Source organism: Nycticebus coucang, chromosome 17 (assembly GCF_027406575.1).
Source record: "Nycticebus coucang isolate mNycCou1 chromosome 17, mNycCou1.pri, whole genome shotgun sequence".
NCBI classification, from domain to species: Eukaryota; Metazoa; Chordata; class Mammalia; order Primates; family Lorisidae; genus Nycticebus; species Nycticebus coucang.
The window spans coordinates 3,329,838-3,354,172 of NC_069796.1; the positions used below are offsets into that span (position 1 = coordinate 3,329,838).

Consider the following 24,335-nt stretch of genomic DNA (forward strand, 5'->3'; position numbering starts at 1 on the left):
GAAACCCCTCAGGGTGATGAGTCGAGGTGCTGGGAGAGGTATTTGTTCACTTCTTTCTCTGCTCTAACGTCAAGGCCCCCCTGTCTTCCTCAGTTCTGTCTCTTCAGGCTCAGGTGTCTGTCAAAATATTGCTGCTGGCTTCTCATCATCTTTCTAGACTGGATATGCTTTGTCTAATCTAGTAACAACATTCTTTGTACCATTCTCTCAGCTTCTTGCCAGTGTCCACAATCAGCCAATATCCTCAGGGAAGAGACAGCCGCAAAAACTTACTCCTCTGTTTTCTGCTTTCTCCAAGTTTTTGGCCTTTAAATTCCCCGTTGCCTGAACAACTCTCCCAGGCCTTTAAACAAATGCTTTTGACTTCATTCTTCATTTGGCTTTTCTAACTGTTCTCACTGGCAACACTGGACCCCCACCGGATACTTCCCTGAAGCTGGAAGTGGAGGTCTGATTCTCCCGTCTTACTCACTTGGTCCTCTGGTTTCCAATTCCAGTTTTGTTACCTGGCATTGAATATCGACCTCTGCCCAGTTCTGTGAATTTTTGCATGCTTATCTTAGAGGTGATATTCCTAAGCTTTCTTTCAGAGCCACTTGAGCTGCACTCATCAGTATCTGTAAGAGGCAGACAAACCAACTCAGGAGCACGAGGTCAGATCACACTGCACAGGCAGTACCGTCTCTCACTCGCTCCCCGCCCTAAGGCCGAGTCTCACTTCTGGGTACTGAATCTTTCCAATGGGTTTTTTCTTTAGTACTTTACGAGTGTATGAAAAGTCATATCACAAAATGTCATTATAATACCTGTGCTCTTGCCATAAAAGTTAAAACTGTCCTCTACATTTTTTTTATACATCCCATAATTCCAAGAATGATATGACCAGACATCATCTGACAATTAAGTTCAAAAACACATCTAAGGAAAAGTTCTACCTGCCTCATGGCTGACTTTCACTACACTCACCTTCAAAGTGCCCGTTTGGGGAAGCTATCCACCCACACCAGCACCCAGTCCACCCTTCAGAGCAGTTTAAGAATGCTTTTTCTGGAATGGCCATCAGAGCTATCATGGTATTGCCCTGGGTGAGCTGAATGCCATTAAAATGTCTTCCTTTCAATATTTCCTTTATTGACGGGTAAAGATGCCACTGGGAGCCAGATCAGGTGAGAAGGGAGGGTTTTCCAGTTCAGCTATTTCTCCCTCACAGACAATGCCCTGTGAGCTGGTGCAGGGTGGTGATGCAAAAACCATGAGTTGGCGAAAAGTTCAGGTTGTTTCATTTAACGTTTTCATGCAGCCTTGTTCACACTTCCAATTAAGTAAATCTGCTTGACTTTTTGCCCAGTCGGTACAAATTCATAATGAATAATCCCCCCTGTTTCAAAAGGTTAATGCATCATTGTGACTCTTGACTTAGACCGGTGGAACATTTTTGGTCATGGAAAATTGCCTGACTTCCACTGTGCACATGGAGGCTTCGCTTCAAGGTCATTTTGGCACAGCCGTATTTCATCACCAGTGATAACACAGCCCAAAACATCATCTTGCCTCCCCCAAAGGTCCTGGCAAACCTCCACTACTTTTTGCTTTTGTTCACTGGTGAGCTCTTTAAGGACCATTTTTATACGCACCTTTCTCCTGCCAAGATTTTCAATTAAGATTTTCCTAAGTGTTTCTCTATCAAAGTTTATTTGGTCTGCTTTGCTTCTGTCAGCCAATGATTTTGAAGCACAGTAGACAAATTTTTGAAATCTTGTCATCAGCTCTGCTTGTTCCTGGCCACCCTGACCTCGCTTCATGGGTGACACCCACTCTCCCCTGAGAAAACCATTTGATTCATTTGCTCACTGCCGCTGTCTTCATGGCATTATCCCCATAAACTTGAACTAATATTTCCATGATTTCACTTCCACTCTTGCCAAGTTTGACAAGAAATGTAATGTTTGTTCATTGTTCTTGTTCGAGCTCTGACATTCTCATGACAGCACAGAAAAACACACAACAATAATGAACACCGCTCAGGAAAACACCGCCCCATGTGACATGAACACAGCTGTGAGCCCCCGGGACACACCAAATTATGAAACCTTACCGAGTCACTGGCACTAGGCTGCCAAGGTAAGTCCACAGTGACAAGGTCACAAACTTAATTGTCAGACCTCATATAAAGGTTACTGTGTAAATAATTATTAACTAAGAAATCTTCTATTGAATTATAATGTAAAGGTCTAATATGCAAGATTATAATTACCCATAGTAGTTTTCACTGATTCCAGCCATCTGGGCCTGATCACAGTGTATAAAAATTATAGACACAAGTAGTATAATTGTTACAGTAGATGTAACTATTATAAACATCATAAGGGCTCTACTGGACATTTCTAATGTGGAAACAATGTAACCTCCCAGAAACTGGCCAAGTGCGCCTCCTGGAATTAAAACAAGCCCTAGAAGAAAAGAAAAGGAGAAAAACACAGTTAAGAAATAATCAGCTTGTAGTATAGATAACTCATGCATTAATGCAATCTCCTCTGCTCTAAATGTGTAGTAAACATATATTTAAATTTTAAAAAAAGTCCAAAAGTTTAAAAAGATAGTAAATGTCAATAAATTTGAACCTTAAACACAGATGTGTTTGTTAGGCTGACACCATAAGCCTACTGAATTTTAGGACAGTGATAGTGAAGTTTTGCTTTTATGTAGCACTAGCATTTAAAAAATACCCAGGAACTTAATCCACGCAAAACCAAAGATAGAAATTGTCTTACAGAGAGATATTATTAACAACCTGAGCAGATTTACACTTTATCACAAAAGGCGTGATTACAGTGTTCAAAATTCATGCAGATTTGTTAAAAGAATTGAACCAAGCTACTCATTAGTTCCGTGAATGGATGTGCAATGTTAACAGTCTCACAACAAAGAGGGACTCCAGATTAGCCACTGTAAAATGGTTTTGTGTTTAAGCATAAAGAAAGCAGAGAAGGAGGAGAGGGGGGAGAAAGACATGGAGGAAGGGAAAAGAAGAAATGTATTAAAAAATAACCAGAGGAAGACAGCACAGTAAACTCATACTGATGCAAGCCCCTATGCTCCTACTATATAGCAAGGATAGATTCAATTATGGGCCCTGAGAGCTGGCACACACACACACTCACACACACACACACACACTCACACCCAGGCACACCCAGGCACACACCCATGCACACACAAGATTCTCTATCTACTGCTATGGCTGTGAGTGGTAAACTTTCTTTCATTTCTGACCAGTTTTGTGTCTTCTTGCGGCACTCAAGAAACTAAGTTAACTTGTTAGCTTGCAAACAGGGCGAAGTTCAAACCCATCATGGATCTTAGTACTTTTAGCAACAAGGATGGAATGCTGCCAGAGAGAAGGCCTTTTGGAGCTGCAGGCTGAAGTGGACAGCTCCCCAGAAAGGGCCACGGTTCCCGTTAACTCTGCTCTAAGCAAAGGTGCTTCCTTGCCCATCTGGCCATCAGCCCCAGGTCTTCCCCACTGTCACAGTTACTACATGTACTAAGATTCCTTCTGGTTAGACAGAATATCCCCCTGCTTTCAGACAATGGTTACCGAGATGTGCAACCACACTGCATGGAGAAGGTAACTCTCTAACCCCTCTGGGCAGGTACCAGGGAACTATCAGAACTTTGCTGGTGGGAATGAGAGAATGGATTCCGCCATTGTTATTTAAATAAAAACTAATAGCTGGGCTGAGGGTAAACTCCTTTTGCAGTCTCCCTGCCAACCCTGGGTTATTCTAAGACAGCAACAAAAGAAGGCCTCCAAGTTTTTCACAGTGTGTCCAGAATGCTATAAGGTAGCTGTGCTGGGACCCTCTTAGGAAGATTTTCCTAAGACAGACAAATTTGGATTTCTAAATGTACAATTGTATATACAGTTCCTAAATGTATAAGTGGTATATTTATGTTACAAGCTGGTACAGTGAATGCGGCTAAACTTTACTAAAGTAACAGTGGAACTCGTTAAGTTGCTCTCATAGAGTCCAACAGAGACAGCACAGAATCCCAGGAGAAGACAAGAAAGGCCCGCCTTGGAGTATAGACTTACAGACAGCAGGGATAGCGAGAGATAAAGCATCTCACGTGAACAGACCCCAAGTCCAGGGGGAAAGGTTATCAGGAGCTGGAGCCTTACAGCCGATTAAAAACCACCAAACTCAGATGTTGCTCCTGTGGTCCCTGCTGATCCAGACGCAGCCAAGTAAACAGACCTGCTCCCTAGACTGAGAGCACTTCACGTCCCTGCCTGAGGCACTTCTGGAATCCTCATCTGTATCCCGTTGGAAGCAAGGACAGAGCCTAATTCTCATTTATGCTGCAAGGCCGCACATACACACTTACAGTGTTCTCTTGGGAATAACTAACCTTGGCTCTCATTTCCTACAAAGGGCTGGGTAGTGTAAGTACCACTGCCCTCTGATACCCAAACCTTTCACTGACAGATGATATTCTGCTGGGTAAAGTCCAGAAGCCTCAGATTCAACAGATCTTTCTTTGGTATTAACACACCTTCACCAGCAAAGGTAATAGAAAAATTCCAAAAAAAATCCAGAAGACTGCTCATCAGCTCGGGGCGGGAGGGGGCTGTGCAGACAGAATCACAGTGCTGAATCCCTCTGGAAGTCAAGGGAAAATTGCTGTCTCCCTTCCTCCAACCAAAAGGCAACCTAGTGTCACCGTGGCCTCCGAGTATGAGAGACATTAGATGCCTTTCTCGGGCACTCTGCTGGGTCTTCCCTATCACCGGACTCACGGTGACTGTAACCCACAAACCTACACTGAAGTCAGCCATCCAGCTGGGTTATGCTTTGAGGTGCTACACATTTATTGACCCCTTCAAGCCGCAAATCTCCATGACTGATAATTTTGTGCACTAGAGCCTCTGGGGAGAAGGAGACAGCACCCCTACACACCAGGAGCACCCCTTGGCATGTGGGACTCACTGAATTCCTAAAACAGCTACCATTTGAAAAGCGCTTACTAGCTCACTGCCAGCCACTTGTCAACCCCAAAGCCCTGACTCACAGAGATCTTAGAACTCTGTGAACTGAGTTACAGACATGTTTTCAGATGGACCAATTCAAACTTATAACTATTTGGCAAGCATTTGTCAAGTGGAAATGATATATTCAAGAAAACTGGGGTAGGCTGGGCGGATTGGCTTGCCCCTGTAATCCCAGCACTCTGGGAGGCTGAGGCAGGTGGATTGCCTGAGCTCATAGGTTTGAGACCAGCCTGAGCCAGAGTGAGACCCTGCCTCTAAAAATAGTTGGGCACCCTGTAGTCCCATTACTTGGGAGGCTGAAGCAAGAAGATCACTTGAGCCCAAGAGTTTGAGGTTGCTGTGAGCTGGGATGCCACAGCACTCTACTGAGGGTGACTGGGACTCTGTCTCAAAAAAAAAGAAGAAGAAGAAAAAGAAGATAGGAGTCGTCATAGTTGACAATCAAGTGTTTGTAGAAGCACCACTATTAGATGATTTAGCTGTCAGGAGACTGGAAACTTCTCCAAAATGAAGTGGCTCTTGCTTACCTAGGGATGCCTCCTGGAAGGATTAGTGATATGCCAATTATCTCCACAATAGATGAAGGCCAATCAAACAAAATGATACAAAATTTTTGCCCTTGACTTTGGTTTAAATAATGAATGACACCACCTCATCTCTGGAAAGCACTCGGCCTCACTCACTGATCAGCATTGTTGACAGAGTTGCTCCAAATTTCAGTTTTGAAGGCAAAAGTGGAATCTGGAATTGCTAGTACATTACGCTATATTGGATTTCATCTCAGGCTCAGTGGAAGGTCAATCCAGAAACTTAAGAAAAAAGGCCTCTCACTTTTAAAAATACACCCTGAGGACTAAAGGATCTATCTGTCCAGCTGACGGGGCCCAGACCCTCTACCAGGCGTCCTCAAACTTTTTAAACAGGGGGCCAGTTTACTGTCCCTCAGACCGTTGGAGGGCCAGGCTATATTTAAAAAAAAAACAAAAAAAACTATGAACAAATTCCTATGCACACTGCACATATCTTATTTTGAAGTAAAAAAAACAAAACAGGAACAAATACAATCACACCACCCCATGTGGCCCGCGGGCTGTAGTTTGAGGACCCCCCTGCCCCTGGGGTCAGAAATGTAGGTGGTGTCTTCCAGGTGTTTGAATTCTGCTGATAAAACCTTAATCAAATGCTGTAAGAAACAAATTAAAGGTACTTAAGCCCAAATATCTATTGATTAGATCAAACAGAGTGGCCAAAAACATGTTGTATTCATGAAAATAATTATTATGGCTCTGGAAACGTGTCTGTGTCCTGCTGGGCTTTCTAAATGATTTACAGTCTGATAAGCATGTGTCCCCTACCTAAAAATCTCTTCAATCCAGTCAAATTTTCTGAACACATTCACATTCATTTTCTATTTGGTGCCCATGTTTTTTGTTTCTTCTTATTTCTGTTTTGTTTTTGGTTAATTGACTCTCTCATATTAATTGGTTACTATTTTTTATTGGTTGCCCTAAAAGTTACAGGATTTGTCTTGTACATTTGATAGCCTAAAATAATGATTGCATTTGCCACTTTCCCATTCATGGTGGAACTTTACATTTGCAACCTTCATGGTGGAACTTTACATTTGCAACCTTCTTTGGAGTCAATTTTCAGTTTCTAGGAAAATTAAATATGTGCATGAGGACAATTCCCCATTAAGACCTAAATCTACATAAGCCGTTACAAATGTACACCAGGTCTATCAATAAGCCCGTTCACTATACATGGAATGGAAAAGTTGCAGCAACTTCATGTCCATTAATAAGATAATAAATGATGGTACATTCATAAAACAGAATGTCGTGGCACCACTAAAATGCATTAAATAGATATAGATCAACATGAACCTGAAGAGCATAACTTCTGATGATGAAATAAATAGCATAAGAGCATGTCCAAAATAATGCACACAATTTAGAAATAGATCATGTACAGGCAAGCACATGAGCAGTAAAGATGTGCCAACATGTGCGGGAAGGATGTGCTGCAACTTCAGAAGATGTTACTGTGAACAGGAAGGACGAGGGAAGGTTTGAGAGAGCGACACAGAAGTCCTTACAGAGCTTTACGTGCTAAAACTATTGACACAACGATGGCAAAATTCTCATAGTTTTTAAATTTGAGCAAATTGCACATAGCGTAGTTAGGCGTATTATTCCTTGTATTTTGTGTTTGTGTGAAATATTTCACAAGCATGTGTAAGAAGACTTTATGCAAAGTGTCTGAAATGTCACAATGAGAAAGATCGTCTACCTGAAATCACGGTCGCAAAACTGGACGTTAACACAAACTGGTGCTCTAGGTAGGTCGGCAGAAATTCAGCAGCTCCAATGAGAACCAGACTCTCTGAAGCTTTACACAGAGTGAGGCACATAAATATTGGATTCTTTATCAGAATCTGAAATAGAAATAAATTACCCGTCAATTCTTTTATGTTGTAAAGTTGAAGAGGAATAGATATGTCCATTCAACTGTTAATGTTCAATCTGCAAGCTATTGCCTTTCCTAATCTCAACAGAAAATATACAGACAGATGGATAGCCCCACAGAAATCTATTGAAGCAATTCACAAATATACACATTCTAAAAAAGACAGGAGCTGTCTGACCATTTAATGAGACTCGTGACTGAGACTCGTTTTAATTTGCTCTCCAGGCCACATTTAACTTGTATTTGTGGGCTTGGAAGTTTGATGTAAAGATTAGGAAAAAATAAATAGATAAATCATTAGGCAGGTATCTAGAATTTCTTTCTACTTTTGTTTACATACTTAGAAAACACAAAGCAAAGAAAATTTAAGGAACAATCAAGAAAAAATCACTAGGGTTATACTCAAAATTCTATTATATTTAATACTTGGAATTCCACCAACACAAAGAATGATGTTGCTTAAATTCTGCTTTAAACTTGTTGAACTTATTAAGAACTCCTATTAAGATGTAAGAAAAAAAAAAAAGATGTAAGGGTTTACCATTATCAATTATACTATTATACTACACAGAGTAATTAAAAAGACAGCAAATTAGATAAGAATAGTAACTTTCAAGCTTATTTGTATATTTCCTTGGTTCTATACTTGTCTTTGAAAATATTTAGCATTGTTTTATGTTTGTGTTCATGTATTTTTAATAAGTTTAAAGTTTATTTTTCTGGCCTTAAACAGAGTCTCATAGGTGTGGTTGTTCTGGGGCATGGAGAATACATTAGCAGAGATAAGATTAAAAAATTGTTATCCACAGTAGACAAAGTTGCTGAAAATACCACAGAAGCATCATAACCCAGCAAAGGACCCTGAACTCCCTGGATCAAGCAGCATTAGAAGGGCCTTAGGCTTCCCCTTTGCCAACCACGGAGTGTCCCTCCACTCATCCTTCAGTCAACACCTCAGGAGAAGTAGAGACTCGTTTGGACAAGATTGTCCAGCAGGCCAAATGGCTATAAGACTACAAACTACTGTGCCTCTCAATGAGCAATGCAGTTAGTTTCCCAAGGGGCTAGGAAATTTCTTCCCACCTAGTCTTCAAACCCTTTTCGTAATCTCTGTATTTCTTCTCTTGCTGTCAGCTAAGATACTTAACGATACGCATAACCAACTGATGTCAAGTCCACTCTAGAAACTAGAGTCACAGCAGCATGGCTTACAGAGTTGACCCCAAGTCAGCTAATATAAATGTTGCCCGGAGGCATTATAACCTCCACCAATCTTCTGCCCGTTCGCTGGAGCTAGTGGGCGCTGTCCACCCTTCCCTACCCTGGCCTGAGTTACCCCACTGGCTCTAAGTCTCTCTGACACACACACCCGACTAGTGGAGTTGGGGGGCCCAGGGCAGGCGCCACGCCACCCAGGGCCAGCACAGAACGCGACACACACTGGCCGTCAGCAGCCTATGGAGGTGTCCACCAGAAGGGCACATTGGTACCTTCTCCAGCTGACAGACAGCACAGACTCTTGTGTCTAAAATGAGACATAGCAGAAATGGGACCAAGTGGCCGTAGCAGGGAGGAATTGGTCACACACCCCTGAATGACTAACTGCCATAGAATCGTCTTCCCCATAATTGAGCAGATACTAGCCATAGAAAATGTAGGTAGTGTATCTCCTACACCCAGGAGCTTCCCAAACTGGCCCCATAGACCCCCCGAGACCACTGACTGGACCCCTCACCCCACCCTGCCCTGCTGTCCCACCACAGCTCCAGCTGGACAGGAGACTGACCTGCAGGTGCTCTTTCCTAAAAACAGCCGCAGACCTCCAGCCAGTTTGAGCTGTTTACAGAGACCACTCAAAGCATCTGTATGCTCTATGGTTCACCTTCCAACAGGAAGAACCAAATCCCACCCCATTGTAATGTTAAAACTCCACCCCACAATGAACAGAGAACATGAGTCGCACAAATGTTAGTCCAGTGCTCACAAACTCGACTTCCCTCGCATACATTCACAGACTTTCCCCAAACCAGCAAATACACCGTGGAGCTCAGCCTGGAGGACGGGTCAGCTTCCCCTCCCGCCTCAGGGCATGGGCTTCCTCAGTCACTGCACCCCCTCATCTGTAGATTGTCATCCCCAGAAAGAAAGTCCCCTCCCTTTTTTTCCTCCATATATCTTATGGTCATTTGTTAATGGTGATTTAATAAAAAGACAACAGTGTATAGAAATAAGTAAAATTTCTGATTGTATATAAGTAAAAAGTAAAAAATTGTATACAAGCAAAAAGTAAAACATGATTTTATACAACATACCCATTCATTTTAGGAAGAATTAATATAACGAAAAGCGTCTACCTATTCTATTCTTTTTTATTCTATTCTATCAAAGATCCATCAAAGCATTAAGGAGGGAGAAACTCATGTTGCCTAGGAATATAAGACTTGACAGAAGCTCTTTTGGAGAGCAGAAGAGAGAGAAGGACTTTCTGAGCAGATAGATCAGCAGCTACGGAGGGACAGAACAATACAAGTACTTAATGTGTCCCAGGAAGAGCAAGGGGCTGGAATGTGAAGGCGATGAGGATAAAATTCTGAGGAAAAGAAACAGGAAAATTCAGGCGACACTGTTGGGAAGAGTCTCGAGAGTCCTATTAAATGCGTGTGAAATTGATCTACTAAGTAATCTGGAAAATGACTTGGGGAAAAAAAATCTATATATGAGCAAAAAAATTCTGCAAGAAAGATTGTGGGTTTTTACTCCACGGTCTCTGTACTGTAGACCTTCTCACCTGGAGAAGCCGAGAGTTCTCCGTTTGATCTTCTATGAAAGAAAATCTTCTATGAAGATCTTCTATGAAATGAAAATGTTTGTGGGAACATTTGTTAACTTCTAGAGTTCTCTTCTAAGTCATTTAAACATAATAAACAAGTATTGCTGATACTGCCAGGCCATCTCATTAAATTCCATTAAATAATAGAAAAGTAAAATTAAAAGGAAAGAAGAAAAATACTTGCTACCAGTGCCCGACAGCGGCCAACTTCTGGGCTATGCTGCACATGTGAGGTAAGACAGATATTTCTCATTGTCTGTAACATTAATAGGTTAATCAAAAGACTTCAAAAGACCCATCAAGATATGAATCGAACATCTTATGGTTATTTTCTTACGTTCACTATTGGAAAATTGCACAAGTTAACTTAATCGGCTTGTTTGCATACAATATTTTACTTTACCCAGATGGAAACAGACAAATCCTTGATATTCAATCCAGCTTCTGGATCCTTATATTTTCTGTCAAGCAATTGAGGCTGTTTATGTTTCCCAGCTTTTATATTTGTTGGAGCTGTATGTTAAGAAGCAAAAGAATCTTATGACACATTCGGAGATCTAAAATGCAGACATATAGCACAGACACATATCCTAATAAACTCAGCTAGTCCTGGTTTGGCAAAGGAGCTATTTCTGAACAAGTAAAGTCAATCTGATGAATTATAAGACCACGTTCTTCTCCAACACTGCTATCTTAAAGAACATTCCGTGGCAGTGCAAGTTTTCTGCGTCTTTGCTTTCTAATACTGTGCTACCAGCTGCCTATAGCTATTCGGTACTTAAAATGCAGCTCCTACGACTCAGTAAATGAATTTTCAATTTAATTTAATTTAAAATTTAAATAGCCATACTCAGCAAGTGGCTGCCATATTTGCCATAAAATATTAAAGAATAATCTTTGATGTTACTAAAAAAAAAATTTTTATGCCAATTACATGTTCAGTAATTAGGAAAATATTAGATTTCTCTGACTTTACATGTATTTTTCAGTGTTCCCAAAATAATGTTCATCATTATTATTTTATCCTACCCCAATTCTATGGGGTAATGCACATATTAAATAATGCTAAGTAAGTAGATTTACAAATGCTTCATCTTTAGGGCATCTTATGAACTCTAGATATAAATCATTTAATTTTTTTATTTTAACACATTGAAAGGGGCCAAGTTTAATTCTGTTACGTGAATATATTTGCACCACTGTGCTGTTTGGCCTTTCAATACACCCAATGCTTGAGTTATAAAGCAATTTTAAAAGAAGACCATGAAAAGAAAAATATAAGCACTAACAGAATTCTGGTATGTAAATAAAGTAACAATTGGCGGCAGAGCTGTTTCTTGGTTCAGATAACACTAGCGCCTGGGATGGCACCTCTATGGTGGACGACTATGAGGACCCGCGTGTTCACAGAGAAACGAGCACAGCCAGGTGCTGAGGACGGGGGCCAGGGCGGGGGGAAACTACTGGCTATTAGTTAATGAATTATATTTTTATAGTCACCTGTTAAAGTGGGTGGAAAGCATGATAATGGTATTAACGTAGACCATGCGATAAGAGTGACAAAAATAAAATCAATCCACCAGGACTGTGTCCACTGATTACTGACATCGCTGTCTGGAACACTTCAATAGAAATAAAATAAGAAGGTCAGCTTTGGGTATTTTCTTACAACAAAGCCATAATCAAACAGGAAGTGGGGGGGGGAGGAATGGAACGTTTTCTGCTGATTTGTCACTGTTGTTTGTTTTGTTCAGACGGAACGGCTGCCAGTCCTCCAATTACCTGGTTTTCTCTTGTCTTGCAAGATCCTATTTTTTCCCTTTTCTTTCTCGGTCCTAGCATCTATCAGGTGGTAAAAGGTGCTTATTTACTCCTATTGAACTTTTTCTCCATTAGAGGCTTTAAATTCGGAAGACTCTCTCTTTAAATCTTGCCTGTCCTTTAAAATCATTCCTGCCCCCTCCAACATGAAAGACTCGTATAACACAAACTATAGAACCCTGCTGAAAGAAATTAAAGATGCCACAAATACAGGAAAAGGTAGCTTGTGTTCATGGACCAAACAAGGGGATTAATATTAGTATGTTAAAATATTGCTAAAAGATTTAAATCCAAGACATTAAGTGATAAAAATCTTAGAAGAAAGTGTGAGGAAAATTCCTGATGTTGGACTGGGGAAAGATTTTTATAACAAAGACTTCAGCAACCATAGCAACAACAACAAAAATTAATAAGTGGGATTTAATTAAGTTCAAATGCTTCCGCCAGACACAACAAGTAAAGCAACGTTCAGAGTGGGAAAGGTATTTGCAGGGTAGGAATCTGACAAAGGGTTGATAACCAGAATCTACAGAGAACTCAAATTAATCAACAAAAATGAGTAAACATTCCCATCTCCCACTGAGCAAAGGTATGAACAGAACCTTCTCTGATGAAGACAGACAATGGTGAACAAACATTTGACAAAACGTTCATCATCCCTGATCATCAGAGAAATGGAAGTCAAAACAACCCTGAGATATCATCTAACCCCAGAGAGAAGGGCCTACATCACAAAGTCTCAAAGCTGCAGAAGCTGGCATGGATGTGGAGAGAAGGCAACACTTTTACACTGCTGGTGGGACTGCAAACTAAAACAACTTTTTTGGAAGCAAGTACCAAGAATCCTCAAAGAACTCAAATCAGACCTCCCATTTGATCCCGCAATCCCATTAGTAGGCATCTATCCAGAAGAAAAAAATACTTTTATCATAACAACATTTGCACTAGACTGTTCATGGCAGCTCAATTTACAATTACCAAAATGTGGAAACAACCTAAATGCCCACCAACCTGGGCATGGATTAACAAGCTGTGGTATATGTATGCCATGGAATACTAGTCAGCCAGTAAAAAAGGTGGAGACTTTACATCTTTTGTACTAACTTGGATGGAGCTGGAATACATTCTTCTTAGTAAAGTATCATAAGAATGGAGAAGCAAGAATCTAATGGACTCAGTTCAGATATGAATCCAGTAGACAGTTAAATAAATACTCATAAGAGAAAATCTCAAGTCAATTCAAGGTGGAGAACAGGAGAACAAGGCAACAGGGGAGGGAGTTCAGGTGTCTGGCAAACCTCTTGGGGGCAGGGCACAATTGTAAGAGGGACTTTACCCAACAAAAGCAGTCAGTGTAACCTAATTCTCTGTACCCTCAATGAATCTGAAACAAACAAACAAAAATCCTCAAAAAAAAAAAAAAAGTTAAAATAGAATTACCATATGCTTCAGAACCAAAGGAATTAAAAGCAGGATCTTGAGGAGATATTTGCAAGCCCATGTTCATTCAGCATTATTCACAACAGTCAAAAGGTGAAAGCTAGTTAAATGATCATCAATAATAAATAAATAAGGAATTTAGGGTTATATACATAGGATGGAACACTATAATATTCAGGCTTATAGCAAGGCAGAAATCCTGTTATATGCTACCACGTGCATGAAACTTGAAGTGAAATAAACCAGCCACAGAAAGACAATACTGCATAATTCCGATTTTATAAGGTGGCTAATATAGTCAAACTCTCAGGAACAGAAAACGGAAAAATCATTTCCCCTTTTGCAATATTAATAAGTTTCCGATATCTGTTGCAAAACAAGGTGCATGTAGTCAACACTGCTGTACTCTCAAAAATGTTTAGGATGGACCTTTCAGATGCATTTATATGTACGTATTTGTGCTTAGCAGTCACATTTTCTAAAAAATATGGTTATTACAAATTAAATACATGTCTTTATTTATAAGCTACAGTATCTGTTCAGTAAATATATACAAAAGAAAAGAAAATGGCTTACATTATCTCAGAAGTGGACCTGTTTTGCAAGACCTTAACTTGTGGTGCTCCGATCACATACCCCAAGGCATATCCAAACACGGACGCAGCGTCTGCAATGCCTGCAACCCAAACACGAAAAACCAAACAGTCTGACGAGCCTGCTTCGCCGGAAGACGACAAGAGTCAGCTGACGGCGATGGATTGCCCTGAAAGGTTTCCAGGGCACTCAGTAATTGTCAAAGTTGTCCCAAAGAAACAGAAGTTTATATCAGCCAGATATGCAAATGTATATTTTATATATACAGTATATTCCATATATATTTGATAGATAGATGATAGAAATAGAGAGAGAGATACAGACAGACAGACATAGAGAAGGAGAACACGGAGATTGATTTTCAGGAATCGGTTCACCTAGTGGTGAGTCTTCCAAGTTCCAAACTTATAGGTCAGGTCACAGTGCTGGCAATACAAGTAAGAGTTGATCTCACTGTCTTGAGGCAGAATTGTTTCTTTGGGAAACCTCTGTCTTTGCTCTTAGGCCCTTCCACAGTTTGGGTAAGGTCCACCCACATTATGGAGGGTATCTGTTCTACTCAGAGTTTACTGATTGTAAATGTTAATCACATCTTTAAAAAACTACCATCACTGGGCGGCACCTGTGGCTCAGTGGATAGGGCACTGTCCCCAAATATCAAGGGTGGTGGGTTCAAACCGGGCCCCAGACAAACTGCAACAAAAAATCGCCAGGCGTTGTGGCAGATGCCTGTCGTCCCAGCTGCTTGGGAGGCTGAGGCAAGAGAATCGCCTAAGCCCAGGAGTTGGAGGTTGCTGTCAGCTGTGTGACACCACAGCACTCTACCAAGGGCGATAAAGTGAGACTCTGTATCTACAAAAAAAAAAAAAAAATCACAGGAACATGTAAACTGGTATCTCAGCAAATCTCCAGGCATCATAAGCTAAGCTCACATGAAATGAACCATTAGACATACCATATTATCTGTGGAAGTGTTGGTGCTTTCTGGGCATGCACAAATAACTTTCACTGCTTGGAAAATATCCCTTGAAAGGATTATAATTATAGTTTTGTTAATAGAATTCAAAAGTTAAACATATAACATGGTTATATAATTCATTATATCCTCATTTAATCTGTATATTTAATATAAATAATATATTTGTATTTATATTTGGTAGGAATATAAATTCAATGTATCTTACTTCATTTTAACGCGTGGCTCTATAGCAAGGTGATGCTCTAACCTTCTCATGCCCTATCTTCCACCTTAGCGGAAGATGGCAGGGTATGGTAACAGGGGAAACTTCTCCGTTTTAATCGCTGTTTAGTAGAGCCAAAAGTGAATTCCACAGACTTGCTGCCACCCTGAATCAACACTAATAAATGATTGCATTTTTTTCTAAAAGCAACCACAAATATGAATATCATCTATTTTCCTTTACTAATGTGACTTGTTTTACCTGTGATGAAAAATAATTATTTTTGTGAAGAATATTATTTTTTCAAGTTGCCGTCACAATAAGTGTATAAAAACAACTTTGCATTATTTTTCCAAAAATGGTAGTGAGATTACTGTATGTGTACAAATGGATGGCCAGAACCTATTACATTGTAAGAAAGTATGGACTGTTCTGAGATATCTCCAGAATTACTGATGGTAGGACACAGCCGCATGAAGGCTTTGTAAACAGAGGATGCCACTCTGTGTTCAATTATATGCACATCTAAATATGGATGTACACATACACACACACAGAGATGAATATACATGTATGTGGGCCATTAAGGAAGTTTGGAGATACACACAAATCATGAAACGTAAAATCCGTGTGGAAGGGAGCAAAGGAAGGCCTGCCAGCAACACCGGTAAGCCTAGCAAGTTCAAACACACATGCAGGAATCAGAAAGGACGCTGCCGACTGAACCACCACACAGTCTATATTAAAAGACCCACGTGAAGACCCCACAACTGGATCATGTGGCCAGAGCATAGGCTTCACTGCTTAAGACAGTATGCATTTTTTTCTATCAGTCTATGCATTTTCAGTGACATCAGATGATGTGTCTATGATTCTAAATCTCAAGCGGCTCCTCAGAATTAGGTAGTTCAATGTGATTTTGAAGTGAAGGACATCAGTTATCTATTATGACAACATTATTGTAGTGCTCCATATCCGCTTATCCAGAAGCTCAGGGAAAACATAGAATGAGTCTGTCAATCTTTTTAGAGGGGAAGAAACTTACCTAAATAGATACCCACTGAGTGTGTGGCGAGGCTATCTTCAAGGAAGGTCACCCCGAGGATGTAAAGAGGCATTCCCGCTATGCCCTGCACCATCTGCCCCAGGAGGAAGTAAAACACGTATTTTGTTTTGAAGCTGGACATGCTTCTCCGGCAGCCACTGATAACCTTCAACTCCTGGCAAATATCTTTCGAAAAGATGGTAATTATTTTTTTTGTTGTTGTTCATTGAATTTAAAAGTTAAATACACAACACATATGCAGTATTATTTCTCAAATATTTTACTTTGTAGAAGCTATTTCCACCATCATACTTTTTCCAGTTAGTCAATAGGTTATTTGTGTATTGAGAATACCAGTACCACAGTCATCGCATTTTCAGGGAAATGCCGTAGTAAAAGAAAACTCGTGCAAATACTGAAAACAGGCACATATGCATATGATAAGCCAAAACATAAATGTGCACGCATGCTTTACGCCTGTATATTTACACACACGTGTGGGACATATTCCTCCTAAATTTGGCATCCAGTTCTCCTGACTTTTGATCTCAGATATGAATTATCGAAGATTAATCTTATGAGTTTAGTTCTATGTTCACTTCCTTCGCAATCTTTATATTAAACCCATGTCACTCTAGTTAGTAATTTCCCATTTTAGATCCCATAACTTCCCGGGCACTGGGACGAGCCACTCCATGGTAAGCGTTTTCTCGGTTAGAGTTAGTCATGTGCTAGCCACTGGATTTTCGATGCCTCCGGGTCACGGCATATCTCTTCTGCTCAAATTTCCATGGTTACAGAACGGTATTAAATAAATGTTTGTGTAATTGCCTGGGTTGCTCATTTCATAGATCTCGCCAACGCTAGTAAATCATGTTGAATGTGGGCATTTTCGTTGAAATTTAACAAATGCTCTTAAGATATTGTTGTGGAAACCCATAAAGTGCAGACTACACAACAGCACACAGATAAACACTTTCAGCTGGTTTAGTACCTGTATGGAATGATATTTGGCTGCCTATCAAATAAGAGGGGTTCTCTAGAATTTTGATTCCAGTCCTGATGGTTCCATTTCATGTAGATACATTAACTTTGTTATAATGGCAGTGTCTCTGTGACCTTTCCGACATCACCAGCCCCTCGTTTCTTGAACACCTGTCCTCTAGATACTGTACTCCCCTAAGCTACTTACTTTAAATATGCAAAATGGTAGCAACAAACCTCCCCCAATGGAAACTTCGAGCATTTGCACTCTGACCTTCGAGCATTTGCACCCTGTTTTTCCAGCTCACTCCTCCCAGTAACCCAATGCCCTCAACAATGCATAATGTACTCCCTGGCCCTGGTTCCTTTCCCATCTCCATCTCTCTTCCAAGCCTTTATTTCTCTCATCATCATCTAAACCCTTCATTCCCTGGCAGGTCAGGTCACGCAGGTGCTTGGTAAACTGCAAGCTTAGTCAAGTTCAGTTTTCCTCACTCTGTACCTAAACCTTTAAAGCTGAGCGCGGCTGGAGAAAAACACACAGCGAGGCAAATCCGACTTTGAGTTCATGATTAACAAACTCAAGGAAGTCCTTTGTGCTCCCAATAATCACCAAATACGTCCCTAGTCCATTCACCCCTCCCTTCTCCTAGAAAATTCAACCCGTTTGTTTCTTTTGTCCTGGAGATCACAGACTCGAGCTCTCTATTGACAAATATCTGAAAGCAGATATTTTCCCAATAGAATAAAACAAATCTCAATGAGTGCAATGCACACAATTTGGGGAATAGATTATACCCTTAACTTAGACTTAAATGATTACAACCTTAAACTATAACCTTGACTTATGAAAATAATGGATGTGACCAAAATGTATCCCATAACAATCTGAAATAAAAAATATAAATATGTAAACAAAAAGACCAAAAAAAGAGAGAACTTAAAGAAATTTTTTTAATGACACACATTCTCCACCCAACACAGACAGTAATAGTTAAGTGAGAAAAGTCTAAAATCTTTGTGTGAATCACAGATGAGAGTTTGGATTAAACAATGTTTTCGGGTGAACAGATCAAATTGGGAGCAGATTTGAGACTGACAGCAACCGAGTCATTGTAAGACTACTCAGCAGCCTGGGGTGTGGGTAAAGGAAAGAAGTGTGGTTGGGCCAAAAGCTTTCCAGGCCAGAAACTACCCTGTTTCCCCGAAAATAAGACAGTGCCTTATTTTAAGGTTTGCTCCCAAAGATGCACTAGGTCTTATTTTCAGGGGACATCTTATTTTTCCTGTAAATAGGTCTTATTTTCAGAGGATGTCTTATTTTCAGGGAACCAGGGTACCAAGGGCAGTGGTACAAAACAGCTCAGAATGATCATCACAGTGCGTTTTTAACATTTCATATTAACATGACTAATTAATACTTTATATTATGCATTATTAATAATAAACTTGATGTTTCCTATTAAGGGACATAAAGTAAGCTACAAATGAAGGGAAGTAACGAGGAGAATCTGATGAAGGAAGGAAATAGGCTTCACTACACCAGAGGCTCCAATGAAAGAAAATAACTTTCATCTTTGTCAGGTTAGGTTGGAAGAACTGGTGGGTGTAGTCAGAGAGCTGGGTAGTAAACATTTAGGAAGTTCTCTGTAAGGTGGCAACGTGCCCACGGTGTGGGTGATCAATTAAATGCACATGTCCAGACACTGAAGATCAGAATGTGACGCAGGTGTTCTCGTGAACCCATGGAGGAAATTCAGGTTTCACCTCTCACACATGTGGTGGAGTACCGTGACATCTAAATGTTGACTGAGGCCCAGGGGTTGGAGATAACACGTCAGAAGTACAGAAGACTGTGGTGGGATTGGGGCAGCAAAGAAAGAGTAAGAAGAGCTTCTAAAGGGGCTCCAAGAGTCACCCATGTCTCCTCTCTGTAAGGGAAGACGAGCGTAGCCTGAACTGGGAAGAGGTCAGGGCAGGTGAGAAAGTCAGAAATGAAGAGGATGGGGAAGAGTAGAGAAGGTCAATACACACGTGTAAGTGAACGCATGTGCTCATAAACTGAGATACGAGCATGGAATGGAAAAGTCGTTACAGAAGAGTTAAACTCAGAAGCAGAATCAGTGAAATGCCTACCTGGGTCAGTGTATGAGACGAGCACTCTCCTGCTCACTGTTGACCGTGTTTATTGCCCTCCTCTTCTAAGCACAGATCCTCCCCCTAAATACACTAATTACATATTGTTGCATGAATTTTATGCTCTTAATCACAAAAAATAAAATATGTAGAATCTAGATGCTATAAAGAAATCACAAAAGGCAGAAAGACTGCACTGTTCCTACCACCAGGACCCCCTTGAGTACCGGTGAGCATTTCCAAATCGTAACCAGCAGTGTTCCCTAACTTTTCACACTTTCTGCCCAGAATAAGGTTAAGGGAAAGAGAGGAATGAAGTATTTTCTACTCCTTTCTTCCCATAAGTCATCTTCTAGTTTAACTAGCTGTCAATTGTTCCATAAATGCATGGGCATATATGTGCATGTTATATGTAGTGCGTATACCGATACATACATTGTTTAATTTATGTATTATTCAGTATATTAATGTTAATTATTACATTTGTTGTATTTCACATGGACTATTTTTATACTTAATATATTGTAAACACACACCACAAATACACATCATAAGCACACTTTGTAAGCTTCATGGGCACGCACACGCATTCACACACACAGACATCCCCCTGTCTTCCCCCAGATCTTGCTAAAATCCATTTGAAAGTTGCAAAATGGGTAAATGTATTCCAACACAAATATAAGCGGGTACATGACAAGTACAATACACAATAGTGTCAAAAATATAGAGCTACGGAACTTCAAATAACCTTAATCTAGTGGAAATAGTGAAAAGACTGTGGAATAAATATGTTAAAATGACCGGGCATGGTGGCTCATGCCTGTGATCACAGCATTTTGGGAGCCCAAGGCAAGAGGACCACTTGAGGCCAGGAATTTGAGAGCAGCCTGGGAAAGATAAGGAGACCCCAGTCTCTTCAAAAAAAAAATTGTCTTTTCATTATCTAGGCATGGTGTCATACAACTGTAGTTCTAGCTACACAGAAGACTGAGGCAGGAGGATCACTTAAACCCAGAAGTCTGAGGCTGCCGTGAGTCTGATCATGCCACTGAACTCCAACACGAAGGACAGAGCACAGTAAAGGAGTCTCCCATCTTTCAAAGATTCAAGTACTATTGGGTGGCGCCTGTGGCTCAAAGGAGTAGGGTACCAGCCCCATATACCGGAGGTGGCAGGTTCAAACCCAGCCCTGGCCAAAAACTGCCAAAAAAAAAAAAAAAAAAAAGAACAATTCAAGTTCTATTTTGAAGAGCAGCTCCCATTTTGAAATGGGAGGAATAGCTACAAAGGATCTGATCTTTCTTCTTGTGTGTGTGGCTCAGGTTTGTATTTATGTGTGTGCACGTGAGTGTGTGTGGGTGGGTGGTGAGAATAAAGACATTGATTAAAACAGGTGGTGGAATAGATAATGAATGAGCCCAGGTTCTCAAGAGAATCATAATAGTCACGACAGTTGATAAAAGGGGAAAAAAAATGCAAAACAACTATCCCCAAATATTCCTTCTTCTCCTTCATAGGCCCGTCTCTTCTAGGAGAGAGTCTGTGATCTCAGCATGTCTGCTCCCTAGGGAGTTGCCATTAGTCAGTGAATCTGGTCATACCCATTAGTAGGGATGACGGACGTACGAAAAAAAGTGTATGGTGCCCCAGGATCATGCTAATGTACACAGCTATGATTTAATAAAAATAAATAAACAAACAAATAGGTGTCCCAGGGCATTTCAAGTTACTTGAGCCAATGGCTTTAATCCATGTTGTTCTGATATGTGACACTATGTTTTAAAATCTTACCTTCAATTTCCACCTCCTGTTGAATATGTCCACTATTAAAGTATGGAAAAGCAAATAAAAGGGATCCAAATCCTACTAAAAATGAAGACAAGGCAATCCATCTCATTCTCCTTTGTCCTCCTCCGTAGTAGGCTATAAATATTGCTACCAGGCCAGACGAAATATCATAACCAAATGTCAGGAAGAAATTTTCAGTGGTTTTCAGTTTATAGTCCTTCTGCAAGTTGGCAATGCTCAGGTCTGTGAGGCCAAACACAATACCTAAAATGTAAAAAGAAAGCAACGATATACATTGTAAGAAACAAAATAGATCGCCATTATAATTATTACAAAGTGACATTTAATTTGCATAGATTTCTGTTAATTTAACATTATTCTGAATGTTTCAAACGTACAAGCATACAAAGATTCCTTTTCTAAAATACTGACAGGTCTTGACTTTTATGAAATAATTGCTAACTGAATTTTTGAAGCTATTTTTTAACTACTTCAATGAGTAATTTCCTGAAGAATAGTGTTATATCATCTCCCTAGTATTGATCTTTATGTTCATGTGTTCTATTATAGTTATATAAAAATTAGTAAGTATAATGACTGTTTACCTACCATCTAGAATAGGAAATAAAACCTTATGGAAATGGTTGAAGACCAATGCATACTCTACCCACCAAATAAATTGGTGTAGGGATTGGTTACAAAACTAGTACATTTGTTGGAGGGAAAAGGGGGAAAGTTGGCAAATCAAAATTCATAGTATCTATGTAACCAGAGTTACTGAAGGACAGGTGGCTGCTGCTATTGCTGCTGCGGCTGCTGTTGAAACTGCAAACACAACCGGGAAGCCACAAATATAGATGAACATGTCCCTGATTTTCCTTCCAACTTGTCTTGATTAACAAGAAAGGTATTGTTTGTTCATTGCTGTCGTCCTAACTCCAACCTTCTAACGGGGGCACACGGAACCACACAGCAACAGTAATGAATACCATGGAGCAAAACACCCCACACGTCGACAGGAACACAGCTGCGAGACACTGACAGACCATGGTTATGAAACCTACTGAGCTGTTTGTACAGTGTTACCAACACAGGTGCTAAGTTCATGATCTTCATAATTGTCAGGCGTCACATCCGCAAAAATCTATGTTGGTGTGCGTGCACATAAAACAAACAAGAAAAACTGCACGGCTGCTGCCATTTTATTTCTCGAAGTGGTTATGAAACCACAGTTGATATTTAAACTCTTCCTATCTACCGCCTCTTCCACCACGTCTCAGATAACATTCATAGGTTGTTAGTTCCAAGCATACGCCTCATCCTGCAGGACCATACCCCAAACTTGTTGACTATTGTCTACTAGCTGGAGTCTTATCTGAAAGTCTAAGACTTTAATGAGACATTATAATTATCTCTGAAGCCAAGACAATGTTGGGTAACTTTAGATTTAACTATACGTCAGAGTAAGAACTCTGTTCACCACACATGACATTTACCTATGTAAAACAAGTCCAGGACCAAACCCAGCAGTACAAAGGGAAGGTCATTCCCAGCTTATTTAAATAAATTGTTAATAATAGCAATTAGCCTAAAAGGAAGGAAGACGAATTGTAAAGTAACAGTGAGGTAACAGGAATAAAACCCTCACAGGTAAATCTGAGCACACAGTCAACCTATTTAAACAGTAAATTAAAATAAATTCCCCTACGCCTAGGCAATTAAATAAAGCAAGAACAAACTTTATGATGATCAAGAGCACAGTCCTAGTACAGTAGCTGTCACTGTACTAATGTAAATATCAAATAACGTAGAATCACATAAATAAAAGAAAATAAACATAAAGAGAAGTAAACCAAAACAAAACTCAGTATTCTCCAATTATGGTAAATCAAATAAGCAAAAGTTAGTAAAATCATAGAAAATGGCAGAATGTCTTCCTCCATTCACAAATGTTAATTTTTTAGCATATTTCCTTCATAATTTTCCAAATAGTCTATTTTAAGAAGTAAGGTGTTACTATTCACTTGAACAACCCCCTTGGCATGGCTCTTCAATCTATTGATTACATTTTCAGTAACAGTAGACTAAGTAATTGAATTCACTCATTCTGCTGAGAACAGTAAGAAAGCTAAGAAAATGCTTTTATGTTTGAAAGCATAACAGGAGCTAACTAACCACTGCAAAATTACCCAGACAAGATCCAGGAGAGGAAGAACTCTCAGAGAGGTAATCCCTGGCTTACACAAACACCTAACTTAAGTCAAAACAATTTCAGCAACAATGTCGTCACTGCAGCTCACAGCATCACTGCTTCATGTCTCTGTTGGCAATAAGATCATTATTACCTTCAAACCCAATCAGACGAGAGAACAAATTTCAGAATTAACATCTTTTTAAGGAGGCATTTCCTCTGTCAAAAATTCTATTATTTCGAGTTCAATTCGAAAATAAGAGCCCCTCTAAAACTGCATTAAAAATGAGGGTTTAAGAATTAGAATTTAGACTCAAATACTGGGAGCCCTTAGAGAAAGGAGATTGAGGAAGGTGCACACATGAAGGTTATGGTCAGCAGTCTGGGGGAGACCGACAAGGAACCTGGGTGCAGTGGCACATGCCTGCAATCGGCACAATCCCAGCACTCTGCCAGGCCTAGGAGGGAGAATCCCTTGAGCTCAGGAGTTTGAGACCAGCTTGAGCAAGAGCAAGACCTCATATCTACTAAAAATAGATAAACCAGCTGGAGCATCCTGGAGATCACCTGTAATCCCAGCTACTTGGGAGGCTCAAGCGAGAGGATCTCTTGAGCCCAAGAGTTTAAAGTTGCTGTGAGCTGTTATGTCACGGCACTCTACCCAGGGTGACAGAGTGAGACTCTGTCTCAAAACAAAAAACAAACAAACAAACAGACCAACAACCTCCTTTTTGATAGAGACATCTCCCTCTGCTATCTTCCCTCTCTTTTTTCTTCACAAAGTCATCATATAATTGATG

The 24,335-nt window shown here is 40.2% G+C and overlaps 1 protein-coding gene across 1 annotated transcript in view; it reads right to left on the reverse strand.

Annotated features, from left to right (window-relative positions):
* The window catches only part of SLCO6A1 (solute carrier organic anion transporter family member 6A1), a 97,187-nt gene that overhangs the window by 70,958 nt on the left and 1,894 nt on the right, over positions 1 to 24,335 (reverse strand). Inside the window, exons 2-8 of the mRNA XM_053567373.1 lie at positions 21,348 to 21,608; positions 16,434 to 16,619; positions 14,190 to 14,289; positions 11,853 to 11,962; positions 10,756 to 10,865; positions 7,346 to 7,490; positions 2,255 to 2,450 (exon numbers count right to left, since the gene is read on the reverse strand). Coding sequence (XP_053423348.1) covers positions 2,255 to 2,450; positions 7,346 to 7,490; positions 10,756 to 10,865; positions 11,853 to 11,962; positions 14,190 to 14,289; positions 16,434 to 16,619; positions 21,348 to 21,608 — 1,108 coding nt within the window. The remainder of the gene's footprint in view (positions 1 to 2,254; positions 2,451 to 7,345; positions 7,491 to 10,755; positions 10,866 to 11,852; positions 11,963 to 14,189; positions 14,290 to 16,433; positions 16,620 to 21,347; positions 21,609 to 24,335) is intronic.